Source organism: Cydia strobilella, chromosome 13, assembly GCF_947568885.1.
Source record: "Cydia strobilella chromosome 13, ilCydStro3.1, whole genome shotgun sequence".
Lineage (NCBI taxonomy): Eukaryota > Metazoa > Arthropoda > Insecta > Lepidoptera > Tortricidae > Cydia > Cydia strobilella.
The window spans coordinates 6,216,085-6,230,507 of record NC_086053.1 but is presented as its reverse complement, the minus strand read 5'-3'; the positions used below and the strand labels follow the sequence as shown (position 1 = coordinate 6,230,507).

Sequence of the window (14,423 nt, the reverse complement as noted above, 5' to 3'; positions counted from 1 at the left end):
AATATAAATATATATTTTTATATAATAAATATTTTATATGATAAATATTTTTTAGTTATAATATTATTAATTAATTTAGTACTTAACATAGTTTTTAGGTTTTTTTTATATACTAACACCGTTATGGATCAATGCAGATCTGAAATAAACGATTTTGATTTTATTTTATTATTTATTTTATATCTAAAATTTTAATAGCAATTACCAACTTTGTTTTTCGTAGTGTCCCTTTGATAACGTACAGTCAACGTCATAAGTATCAGTACCTATGTGTAATTTATTTATAGTGAAGTTTCTAAAGTGTATAGATAGATGATCTATGCTATCGACTGTACGTACGGCGTCATGTGCAAGGTACGTCTTGCCCAACTATCTCTTTTAATACTTATTTCTATCCTACCCCACGCACACAGACGCAGCGTCCCCCCGTCTTGCCGTGTACACACCTCGTCTGTGTGGGTGGACTTCTTTCGGGGTGGCTCTGTGTGCGAATTTCTTTCGAGACGTAATAAGGGGACCGTTTCTTTCCCGCTAAGGTTTTAATGTCGACCACGGTTCGGCGGCGGACGCGCGCCTTCGCGGTTGCAACTTTTTGCAGTGCTTGTGTTTTGTGGCTAAGGATTTTCTGATCCAGGTAAATTAAAAAAAAAGTTTAAAAATAAATGTTTTTTCTCGCAAGTTGTGTTCGACTGTAAAGTTAGTGGGTATTAATTGTAAAGTTTGCAAGTGTTGGAAGTTGGGTAAGGCGCGCGACCGCAGGCTCATTAGCCCGGGCGCACACTGGCGATTAAACTTCGCAGATAAGGCACACGTGATAAACCGCTTTCTCTAAGTAATTACAACTTTCATTTGTAAGTGATTATGTTTAATTTTATGTAAAGTGTTTTTTATTGTAAATGCGTTATGTTGTATTGTATAATGCGTCGAATTCGTATTTATAAAGAAACTGTTTTAGATTTTTTTGGATTTATGTTCTACATATTCGTAATGGATTTAATAGGTAATTAATTTAATCCGGAAAACAGTGTTTTAGATTTTTGGTTGTTCTAAGTTATCTAACAAAATAATAAAGTTATATTTGTTTTTGTTTTTCAATGCGAATAGTTTACTTACAAACTTAAACCAAATTATTTATGATTAAGACGCCCTTATAAACTAAAATAAAATGTACTAGATGCGTTTTAAATAATATTTATCTGATTTTACGTGTGTCAAAAAAAGTTTAATATTAAGTACCTACTTAAAAGATGTACTACTTCAAAAAGATAAATACTTTTTTACTAAACTAAAAAATCTATGAATTCGCATTCAAATCATACCATTTAATTTAATTCAGAAATAAAATCCATAAGATTGTTAATATTTACACACTTGCCAGATCTATGTTATAAAAAATAAAACTGTTATAAAAGATATATCAAAACTCGGACTACTACAAAAAATATTAAGTTGTCGTAAACGTAAGCAAGTATTAAGTAAGTAACAAGGTTGAAAACCAATCGCAACTCATATAACACAGATCCACAGAGCGGACCTTGGCGGGAAGTTGTTAAAAAGCGACACAACTGCCATTAACGGCAACTTTACCTGTAATTGTTGCGTAACGATGTAGGCGCCACTTTGGGAGAAAATGTTCTATTATAATTACACCTACGATAAAAAGTTAATACATTGTACGACTCTGATATTAAAAAAATGTACTGATACGAAATATATTGTAAATTTTACAGTTTATGTTTTGTATGATATTTTATTTATTGATAATCGATTATGTCATTTATGTCATTATTGTAAAAATTGTACTATTTTGTTTTTTGAAAAAAAAAATCTGAGTTATAGTGAAATATTTTTTAAAACCAAGCCATCTTTGCAGGAGTTTACTGTCATTAGGTACAAATGGAAAATCGTCCACTTGAAATGACCATTCTGAAGTTGGATCAAAAGTATCCAAAGTGGATCTAGTTAAAATGTAATTGTGCTAAAAACCGTTTTTAACTAAATTTGTAATTGTTAAATTAATTAAACCAGAATGGAATTTTGTCCATTATCAATTATACTTTTTCTAAGTGTTGCTATGCCTTTACGGGTGCATGTTGTAACCTAAGATATAAATAAGACCCAGTGTAAACACATGTATGCAGTAACTGATGATATGAATATGATATGAATATGAGTGTACGTAAACAAAAGTGGACAAATATTTTTCGACATCATATTTGACATTTTTACTATTGGACATAATTCTTTTTCGACATTATGCTGGATAGACAATGTTCTTAGTTGATATACTTGAAATTGTAATTTTTCTACTTTGACGTATAATTTCGAGTGGACAATTTTCCATCTGTACCTAATGATAGTAAACCCTTGCAGGTACCTACTTTGTTTCATATTTATCTTCTTATTTCGTGTAAAAAAATAGCATATATCTAAAACCTTTTAATCTTGAAATTGAAAAAACTAAAAAAATATAGTATCTTTATTTTGAGCAAAATTTTTCTAACACACGCTAAAATTTAGGAAGCACAACAAGTCATGCAACAATAATACTAAACCTGTCAATCCGATCTAAAATCAATAACGCGATTTAATTTTAATTCGCACTGTGATAACGACGGAGGGGAGGCCGTGTAAGATAATTCCTTCATCGGGTTCACATTTTAGCGTTTTAACAGATAAGGTTAAGTACTCTTGAAAAATCATTCAATTATACACCTTACACAGTGGAAATACGGTGCGTAATTGAATGGTTTTTCAAAGTTCGTTAAGACACATTTGATTTACGCGGCAGCATTGTTCACGCGCCCCGACTTGTTGTTTTCGCGACGTTTGAATTTCGAACATTCAATGTTTTGAATTTGGAAGTCAGAGAAGATAAATGAAGAAGCTGATGTGTACAAACCTTTATTTATAGGTACAGTCGTATGAAAAACACGCATACCTAGAATGTTAAATTGAAGCGGTGAATATATTGATCATCATCCAATAAAATAAGATTTTGTGTAAGGAAATCATGTTTAATATAGTTTGTCAAAGGACTATCTCATTTCATAGTACTAGTAGTAACATATACAGAGAGAATCATACTCTTTCTTACACTAGTACTAGCACCCAGAAGAAAAGGATGAGTACCTAGTTTTTTTGTTCTTATTTAAGTACTGACAACCAACTACAAAAAGAAACTACTCATCCTTTTCTTTTGGGTGCTAGTACTAGTGTAAGACAAAGATAGTATGACTCTCCGTCTATGTTTGGAATGAGACAGTACTTTGACAAACTATAAACAAAGAGGATATAATAAGGTAGAGCGGTATACTGTCATAGTAAATTTTGTAACCCCAGTAAATTCACTGCCATCTATCGACACACCTTAAAACTAAAAATGATGATTTATAAAAATACGATAAAATGTGTTTAAATATGGATAAATGTTTTTTTTTATTTGCATTAATTATTTTTATGATTTTGATCCATGTTCTTTCACTGATATGCGTTAAAATTGTTAAATAACAAACGAAACCGTCAACGCCATCTATACGACAGTAGGCCAAAGCTAGTAGCGCTCTCTGATCAAGAATCAAATTTTCTTGATTTTCGAGCCACGTTTTTTCCTTAGACTGTATCCATCTATTACGAAGTTATATCTATCTTTGCTATAAATAAAATGGAACTAAAAAATTCCATACTAAATTGTTGGCACGTTTAAGCACTTTACGTCAAAAATGTGACAGTTACGTAGGAAGTGGCGCCCTCATTTATTTTCTACAATTTCTTGTCGGACTATACTCATTCAATGAGGGCTAACGCGTATGAATTCGCCGCTAGGGGCGCTAGTGTAGATGGTGGTCTTTTCCATAGCTCGAAATGTCAAATGTCACTTGTCACTTTAATGACTGACAGCTGTTCTTTAGTCTTTTGGACCACCATCAACAGAGGCGCCAACTGGTGAGCAAAAAAACGATAGCCCTCATTACACACTTACAAGTACCCCACCTATCGGCGTATTATCAGCGAACGCGTCAAGATCTTTGGCATAGTTATCGTTAATATTAAAACACAAATAGGTATAAAACTTTAAACATCACGTACTTAGGCCCGCGTGTATTTTAAGAGTGCTTTACCCTAATGTAGTGTTATTAATTATTAAACTCAAATGCAAAGACCTGAATGTACTGGACTAATAGTTAACTTTTATTAGAAATTATATTGAAATATCGTCAATATCGTTCTAATCAGGTCGTTATTTTTAAATATAGGTATTTAATGCTCTAAGGGTATTTATTAAGAATGAATACGAGTACATACTTGAATAATAAGAGTACCTAATTAAATTCATATAATGGAACCTTAAGTGATAACACTTATTTGTATCATAGTTACATAATTGTTAAATGCATAATTAATTCGCATGATAAAAGCTATCAATGTTTATTAGGCCACCTTTGAAATGTTTTTAACTTAGTGTCTAATCTCATTTACTCTTAAAAAACCACTCATATAGAGCCAATCACGACACGTTGTCGTTTTGCTTTTACCAAGCATTTTCGCTCCATACCGGAAAACCATTTCGGTATTTTATTTATAGTAATACTATTTCATTCGGGCTAAAAAAAATTGTTTTTATTAATGTATTAAGCTTATACGTCTTTCCTGTGGACAAAATAAAAAAGAAGTACTTTAAAGCCTAACCTTCTTGCCGGATCCTTATAGGCATGTTCTAAACTTCTACTTTTTAAAAGCTGAATGATTAAAGCATCAGTTAAATGTACCTAAAAATAAAAAAAAAATAAATAAATAAATAAAAATAAATGTACCTTGTAAATTTTCGTTTTGTGCCCATGGGAAAGACGGACACCAGTTTTTTCGCACGGTTTTGACCGATTGAGCAATAAGATGAATTAAAAACACTATAGGAATTAATATAAAAATAATGGTTTGTGTATAATTAACACATTCACTGCCGGCAACCCGCTAGGCGAGTTCTCGCTTTTCGCTACATACATGTAATTATGGTTTTCCCCGTGTTATCGGCTACGCTCGCTGCGCGTAGCTCGCGCTGGCACTGATTGTGTTACGCTGCGTCTTACGAGTACGTAAGCGAACAACTCGCGAACGCTAAGCGAATCGGCGCGGCGGGCCCACGGCGTTCGCGTTCGCAACCCACGCTCGCCCACGTAGGACACTTCTATAGGTATCAAAGGATTGATTTACCCCGGATTCAGTGACTGCCATATTATTACCATATTATTATTACCATATTGTCGTATTATTATCTGAGTGTTAATGGCAATATTCTCTCTAGTCTCTAGTTGTACATATACTGATGTCGTTGCGCGTTAGCAGATTTATGTGTATTATGAAGATGCGCTTTATGGCTTATAGCGGCAGTGGAAGGGTTAGGGGAGCCGGGATGTGCTTTTTATACCTCTACTTTAATTATGTTGATACCTTATGTTTTTAATTGGCTAATTGATATCGTTTAGAAGAAGAGGAAGTCAGTCTATTGATTTACGTGTGTGTACTTGTAATTAGGTCTGCTGGCCCCAACAATATTTTAATGGAGAGAGTAACCAAGTAGGTACCTAGTACCTTTTTAGGGTTCCGTTCCCAAAGGGTAAAAACGGGACCCTATTACTAAGACTCCGCTGTCTGTCCGTGACGAACCGTGATAACTGCTAGACAGTCGAAATTTTTACAGATGATGTATTTCTGTTGCCGCTATAATAACAAATACTAAAAAACAGAATAAAGTCAATATTTAAGTGGGGCTCCCATACAACAAACGTGATTTTTTTGCCATTTTTTAGGGTTCCGTACCTCAAAAGGAAAAAAACGGAACTCTTATAGGATCACTAGTGCGTCTGTCTGTCTGTCCGTCTGTCACAGCCTATTTTCTCTGAAACTACTGGACCAATTAATTTGAAATTTGGTACACATATGTAAGTTTGTGACGACCCAAAGACGGACATGTAACGTAAACAAATAATTTTTAAACATAGGGGCCACTTGAGGGGGGTAAGGGAGAAAATTAAAAAAATTAAATTTATCAAACTATATCGTGTTATATATCAAATGAAAGAGCTCAGTGTGAGAATCTCAAATATATATTTTATATATTTTTAGGATAAACAGTTTAGAAGTTATTCAAGAAAATAAGCAAAAAATGACCATTCCCTCCTTTATCTCAGAAACTACTGGGTCTAAAATTTTGAAAAAAATACACAAAATAGATCTTTACCTATAGATTACAGGAAAACCTATTAGAAATTGCAGTCAAGCATGAGTCGGACTTAATTACTTAGTTTTTGATCCGACCCCCTACAGGTTTTTTAAAGACATTTCACTCACGTTTTACATAAAAAATACATTGTTTAAATTGTGTAATGTACGGAACCCTTGGAACGCGAGTCCGACTCGCACTTGGCCGGTTTTTGCGTAATGGTACGGAACCTTTCGTGCGCAAGTCCGACTCGCACTTGGCCGGTTTTTAGTAATAGATTGCAAGATATTTTGATAGTTATAACATTTGTAGGAGGTGCGGAAACATTTTCTTAGATGCCTTCTCTAGTACTACATAGTACCTCAATGCTCCCAGTGATGAGAATACTTCCCGAAATGTACAACCACTAGCTTCGGGTAGGGAAGCTTCTAATAAATGACGTCGCCCGCATTTCTCGCATTCTTATTTAACTGGCTGATTGTGCGATCTTGTTTATGTGCCGGGGTGTTTTTAAGATTAAAAGTTTTAATCTCTTGTCAGGGGAGGGCCTTACTGTTTTTTTATACGGTCGATTAAATAAATTTACCAGTGTACACCATACCTATGGGGTACCCATGGAATTTTTAAACGTTACCACAAACTTTCGAGAGGCTTTTTCTTATACCGTGTATGATACACGATTTTCGCAAAGTTCTACTCAGTGATATCTCAGTGCATAATATTATTAAATTCGCGATTTCAAATAGAGGGAATATAATATAATATAGTAAAATTATTATAAAGACAAATATGAGGCAAATACATAATCACATAACCTGAACAGCCTAGTCTATGCTGCGCTGAGCCTGCCAGTGGCTACAGTTTTATCCTGATATACAGTTCTCCCCTACATTTCCTCAGATAAAGTAACCAGCCCTACGCGGCGTCAAGCACACTCCGAATTCAGATCGTGTGCCACAATCAGGACATCCGGCGTCCGTCTTGCGTCCAAGACGCCATTTGAATATCACCTAGGGTCGGACGGTCGGATATTACATTTGCTAACCCATTTGTAACCGTCACTGGCTGTACGGTCATTATCCTTGTATCCCTGGGGACGAGGCCCTTAGGAATTTGTCCCTTTGCACCATTGATTCCCTTCTCTTTAAAATTGGTCCGATAATCGATGTTATTGGGAATGGTAGGGCGGAATTTTTTATTAGTCGTGCAGATGTGACGCGAATGTGTGATTGACTAAATCAGGGGCTCACAATGTATTTTGCGTCGAGCCTTCATTGAAAAATATTCGTATCCCCTTTAATTCTTATGGTGGTACAGTCAAAGCATTTATTTCTCACCAATTTTGTACTTTAGGGCACTACCTCCATTTTGGGATTTTTTTTTAAATTAATAAAAAAATAAAATAAAAAAATACACTCCAAATGTATTTGGGTAAGCGTTGTTCATAACTATTCCAAATTTTAAACCAATAGCTTCAGTAGTTCTCGAGATATTTAGCAATAGACAGACGGACATCAGAGTCGCACCATAAGAGTTCCTTTTGTAGATTTTTGGTACGGACCCCTAAAAAGATAATCAAAAAGGTCGATGAAGGTCTCATACTATTTATAACCTCAAGAGCTACTAACACATACAGGCTGCTCCATAGTAAAAAATCGTAATTTGTTAATTTATTCGTAACCGCTACACCAGTTGTTATGATACTTTCTATACTGGTTCTAAATACCCTAATGCATATGTACATTCCGGCTGTGTCCAATGGCTAGGGACACCGTGGCTTTTTGAGCCAGTTATTGTTAGGTATTAGCAGTTATCTAATCAAGTTTACCGTTTTATCAGTAAGGGTATTTTAAATCGACGATGGTAAGCGTACTTTCATCAAAATCCCGATCTACTCAAGTGTACGAACATCAAGACAGACATGTAACAGCCAGTAAAGGGTGTAACGAGCTCTTGTACTCGTACTTGTACGATGGCAACCCCGCAACCCTACAAGCTTTATTATTTACGACTGAGCCCTTTATATGTTTTACGCTAAGATTTTATTGCGATCGTATTCATGAGCCCAATGTTCACCGGAATCACGACTGTGTTTTGTTTTTGAATTGTTTTGATTTTGTAAATGTTGTAAGGATGTGAAAAGTTTAATTTTGATTTGTATAAAGCAGATATTATTATACAAACGTAACAGTCAATTCATAGACGATTAGCAATTACTTATAACTATTCGAATTATAGGTTTAGAGTATTCTAAGTAGGTACACAGTAAAAGAAGACAGCGCTGCTATCATGCAGATAACTTATAATTTCATATCAACGAAAAAAACCTCATTTTCGCTATCATTGACAATATGCCTATTTATAGCCTAACCATTTAATAAATCTGTAGGTTTATGTGGATAATAACAACATCAATAAATATACTTGTTGCGACATAACAGTCTTGACTTCATAACCCGTCTCTAGCTAAGAGCAAAATCTCCCTCATAACTTATCGATAAAACCTGCAGCAATATAGACAAATTGTCTAAACCTTTACGACAAAGAGTAAACACGGCGACATGTTACCCTACCGGAATTAGGTTTAACATCACGATCGACATATCGACAGCCGCTATTCGAAAACGTCTTATCCTCTAAATATGCTGCAATTATTCCCATTTCCATGTAGCGTTCGCCTAAGAAAAGCCAGCATAAATGTGGTTTTAAGATCCTCAACAACAATGCATGTTCAGAGATCACTTATAAACTGGTTAGAATAAGACTATTAAGTCGCCTGCGTAAGACGCTTTGGAAACTTAAGACATTCGGAAAAGGAGCATGTTATCAACAACTGCATTTGAAAGAGGAAGTCCCTATAAAGTGGATTGTGGGGAGTTACGGCGTTTTAGATGCGAGAGATAAAGCGTCGTAACGGCCTATTTGCGCCCCCGGCAAGGGGTGTAAGTATTATCGCCGGTGTGTTAACCTTAGTCTCAAAAAATATGAGTACGTATCCATTTTATTTGGACTTTTGAGAATGACTTATTTACGTTTACTTTTTTGGCCACAACGAAATAAGAAAGAAGTAAACAGATCCACTACTTAGTAGTGTTATTTTTTCACTCAATTTAATTCAAAAAAGCCGTGTAGGTATATGTATTTATTAGTGCCAAACCGTTCGCAATAATATTCTAGCACATTGAGTACTGGGGTACTGGGAACCGGCATGACGGGTTCTATGTTCGTACTGTTCGTAGTCGCTTTCCTCTATAAAGCGGGAAAACACTGGGATCGGCTACGAGCGTAGCGCTACGAAAATGTTGGCACTCAATGTGCTAGACTTTGAATGTACTGAGTGCGGTAGACAGTTTAGGGGAAAGTTCGATGATGATGGATATGACCACCTATATGTATATAGCTATATATTATTCTACAATTTTGATTTCTCTTGAAATAGACAAACATCAAAGACGCATATGGAATAAAGTTTCACCTAACCAACCGTAGCGAAGGGAGCACTACTTATTTCCATAAACGACTTTGAAATGCGTCGAAAAAATATAAAGTGGTAGAAAAGGTTGTCGATACATGTTATGCATGTATGTATGATGTCTCGTACCTACATACTTTCGGTGCTATACTTCAAATTCTATAATATCTACAAAATAAAATTTGACAAAAGTCAAAAAGGAACCATGTGTACAAGTACAGTACGACGTAATTAGCTACACACTATCATTATAAACACTTTGCTTTGTGATTCTTGCTGCTGAGTGTACAACTTCCTCATAAACGTATATTTATTGTATTTCTAAATTACTTACAAACTTAATATACCTATAAATAAATGGTGCATGGTGCCGTAGATTCTGACAGCATTTCCTCGCACTTCTTCATCATTCAGACTAGAATTCACCTAAATACTTACGCCTTTCCAGGGCCACGATCGCTTTACCAGTAAAAATATATATTTATAAAATAACGTACCTTCATATTCTATTATCCTGCGAACACGTTGGTAAGCAAATAATGCGTATACATATTGCGTACCTACTACTGTGTATACAGTAACAATCCCGCGCCGCGCGGAAGTGGGCCCGGCTAGTTCGATTGTCAAAGCAAATTGCGCTTCAAAACGCGTTCACTTTCATGTTTTCCCTTTTCGTGCGATGTCTGTGAAAAATGGGATAGTTAGGGACGTATGCATTTTTTAACACGTTTCTAGACACCATGTCACCAATTGTGCTTCCTTTTTTTAACTTGAAACTATTAATAAGTATTAAAAACTGAACCTACCCTGTATCCTAGCTACAATTTGCTTCGAGTCTATTATTACATGGTGTGTAAGCACTTATGTTTCGGATGAAAACCTCAAATATTGGCTGAATGTACAGTCGCCATCAGATATATCGTAGCGGCCAAGGTGCTCAAAAATATCTGAACACGGACTCTAACGCCTTGACAATAGAGGCGTGTTCAGATATTTGTGAGAACCTCGGCCGCTCCGATATATCTGATGGCGACTGTACCTATATTTGCAAGAACATTTTACTTTAGGTAAGACGTGATCCGAGTATCTCATACCTACTCCCGACATATCCCATCTCATATATTCCGAGTATACCTAATCTAGAGATTGTGTTTATCCACTGTTTATCCATTAATTCTATTATTCTTCTTGCTCCCCATTTTTCTCATTTCTGCTTATGAACTCTAATTCAAGACATTTTTTACAGGTCTGGCCATTTAAAATGTCTGCGTCATCGTTATTACACCGGCACACTGATGCCGATTTCAGCACGAAGTTCTTTAAATGGGACATGTGACAGACCATGTGTTCATAGACAAGTGAATGTGCAGAACAATAAAGTGTTTAGACGATGCATTTATCGAGTGAAGTGACGTCGACCACGAGTGGGTTGGGGCATGAGGCGCCGTCGTCTAGTTATGGGGCGTTACCCAGCCAGCCGTTGACGGCTGAGCTGCTAGCTGAGCGGACGCTGGAAGGCCTTTTGGCTGATCATCCAGGCGAGCTGGTCAAGACTGGCAGTCCGCATGTGGTAAGTTATGTGACATCTTTTGGTTAGATGATTAATTTATTAAGAAAAATGTCGAAGAAGGGCAGGTTGGGGCATAAGGCATAAGTCGCCATCTTCTAATTATAGGGCGTTACCGAGTCAGCAGATGTTAGCTGAGCGGACGCTGGAGGGCATGTTTTCTGACCAGGAGAGCTGGTTAATACTGGTAGTCCGCATGTGGTAAGTAATGTAAACCCACAATTAAAAATAGACGAACGAAGCATGGTGTTCCCCCTGATGATCAAACTACTGGTCTGCTAGTAGTTCATCCGAGTGAGATCCAGTTTTGTTGATTAATGGGTATTTGTTTGATTTTTCCGTCATTGGTCTGTTAATTGGGTTACTTGTTCCTAAATATCGTGCTATTCAGTAGGATTCAAATAGAAAGTTAATACATAAGTACCTCTATCATATCGTATCATTCTATTGTAAAATTTGTGAAAACCCTGAGCATGCTCTAAAATACCTTTTCTGATGTTTTACCATCTTACCATTCTCTTCTCCAGGTTTGCACAGTCCTGCCCCCACACTGGCGCTCCAACAAGACCCTCCCCGTGGCCTTCAAGGTGGTGGCCCTTGGCGACGTCGGCGACGGCACCCTGGTCACAGTGCGAGCAGGGAACGATGAGAACTGCTCCGCGGAGCTGCGGAACTGTACGGCGGTGATGAAGAACCAGGTCGCCAAGTTTAATGACCTGAGGTTCGTTGGGAGGAGTGGAAGGGGTAAGTGAGAATTATGTTTATTGTCTAGTAGCAGTAGTTTTCTTGGTGAGCCCTTAAAATGGTGACGGAATCCTTACCAGAGTGCAAGTAGGAAACGATTAGAACTGCTTCGCAACTGGACGTGGAACTATATATGGCTGATTTATGAACCTAAACGCTAAGTTCTCAATGGTCAGAATGGGAGTAGCAATCAGTGATCGGAACGGCAGTAACGAGCTAGACTTGCTTTATTTAGTGACTTATCTGCAAAAAAAATATGTGTAGGTACCTACGTATTGATTTGTATGTATATTATTTGAAAAATGGTTTCATATTTTAACCAAGGTTGAATATGTTTAGGATCAAATAATATAAAGCCTGACCAGTTTATATGATATATGTCAAGAGGGCGCTGTTATTTTCATGTATAGGGTGACAGTTCAGTAGGTACTCAGAATAATAACTAAAGCATAGAAGCCGGGCAAAAATGCTTCGCAAATATGTATACCCTTCCTTTACTTCCTTACGAATTAGATAATGTGCCGAAAAGAGATGCATATATGCTTGTTATTTCTCATTTACGTCCGGTGTCATGAGTTTGATATTTTGCTAGGGATGTAACTGTGTCGACTTTTTATATCGATAAATTATGCATAAGTTAGTGTGCCGTATAAAAAAATAATCACGAAATTGGCAAATTGATAATAGTCTGGCTAATGAAAGTTGAACCCTGAAAGAACGCGGCAATTTCAAGAAATCTGTAGCAGGCGGCTCGTTTGATACAAGGATTGCATAACTTTTATACTTAAAGTATAAAAATTATGCAATCCTTGTAATCAAAGAGCCGCCTGCTACAGATTTCTTCAATTTTTGCCCTTGACTGTACTCATCAATTAAAATGAGACAGTCCTGGGCCAAACTATAAGAAAGCTGTAAATGTCGATAGGTTATTGATCTGAGGTCGATAAATACACAGTACATCACTATGGCAAAAATATATTATAACCTTTTATAGTTAGCAGAACATTTCGAAAATATATGCAAAAATTTATACAGACTTGAATGCAAGTAATAATTACATAAACAACATATCGATTTCAATGTTTAGGGTCAATTCCTATAAATTAATTTCTTCAAAATTGAACAAAACTCACCGATTAAAGGTTACCGGTTCGTGCGTATTTTCTTTTCTTTCTGTATGCGATTTACGGCCCTCGATCACACAAAACATTATCACATAGGGAACTTCAAACCATTACAAATAAAAACTCAGCACGTTTTACAACAATCTTTCAGGAATAGCAACAATATAATTAAAATTAAGCAAGATGACCGCTGAAATTCCGCGAAATATTTCAACTAAAATAATACGACTATGTCAAGTTGTTACAGTTGACACCTATCTGTCAAATAACGAACATATATTTTTATTTGGCTGGATTAAAAGACCACCAAAAACCACCATTTGACATTTTCCTCAATTCATGTTATGACAATACTGAAAAAAATGAAAGAACTTGCGGATTGTTGTCTCACTCACTCATAGACAAAATGTAAAAGCGTGTTGTGAATACGATACTTTTTACCAAGCTCTTATTTTTGCCCGGCTTCTATGCTTTAGTTATTATTCTGAGGTTCAGTATACCCCCCGCTACCCGCGCTACCCGCGTCACCCCCGCTACCCGCGGCGCACTATAATAGCTCCACGTATTTTAATAAGTTTAGCCAGTAAAAATGGCTAAATCCACGATGGAAGTACTGGAAAAAGTTATGAATTAGTTCCAGTGAAATTCCGCAACATGGCGCGTGATCATATTATATTCCTGGTCAGGCTTTACTTTATTTGGCATACCGAATTTACAATCCTCTTAAATTAAAAAGGTTGGCATCGTACACCTGTTATAAATAATCACCTACTTACTCTTTGAGCAACCTCTTCCATCAAGCTCTTTCCAGATTTATCTCAGATCAATTACCCCATTGACTTAATATCGTGCAAAGAGAGCCCGTTCAAATATTCACCAGCCTTCCGCTCCGGGCTTTGTCTTGAGTGCTTACTTAGGGGAGGTTTTTTATGAGTACATGTCTGTATTACCGTAAACATTCATATTTGTTTGTATAGAAAACAAGTTTAAGATGCGAAGTCGCTTGAGTTTATCATTTAACATACTACTAGTAGTTTGTCGAAAGCTCTATAGTTTATGAATGACATATAAGTAAAAAGTTATTATTTAGCTTTTTCTTTTTATGTATATTTGACCTTGCAGGCCAAGATTCTGACCTTTAGTTTCAAACGTTATGAATCTTATTATTTAGGAAAAAATCGTGCCGGAAAAAATATAACGGAAGAGATGGCAACTGCCGTTTTAACGTAACTTTTCTAGACAAATGTACCATCTTGCTGGTTGTCAATGACTATGATTTCCATAAGATAATGTAGT

The 14,423-nt window shown here is 36.2% G+C and overlaps 1 protein-coding gene across 1 annotated transcript in view; it reads left to right on the top strand.

Annotated features, from left to right (window-relative positions):
- The first annotated feature begins 354 nt into the window (after positions 1–354).
- Positions 355–14,423, top strand: part of LOC134746564 (runt-related transcription factor 1) — a 48,590-nt gene continuing 34,521 nt past the window's right edge. The window contains exons 1-3 of the mRNA XM_063680982.1: positions 355–634; positions 10,939–11,262; positions 11,787–12,003. Coding sequence (XP_063537052.1) covers positions 11,083–11,262; positions 11,787–12,003 — 397 coding nt within the window. The 5' untranslated portion in view covers positions 355–634; positions 10,939–11,082. The remainder of the gene's footprint in view (positions 635–10,938; positions 11,263–11,786; positions 12,004–14,423) is intronic.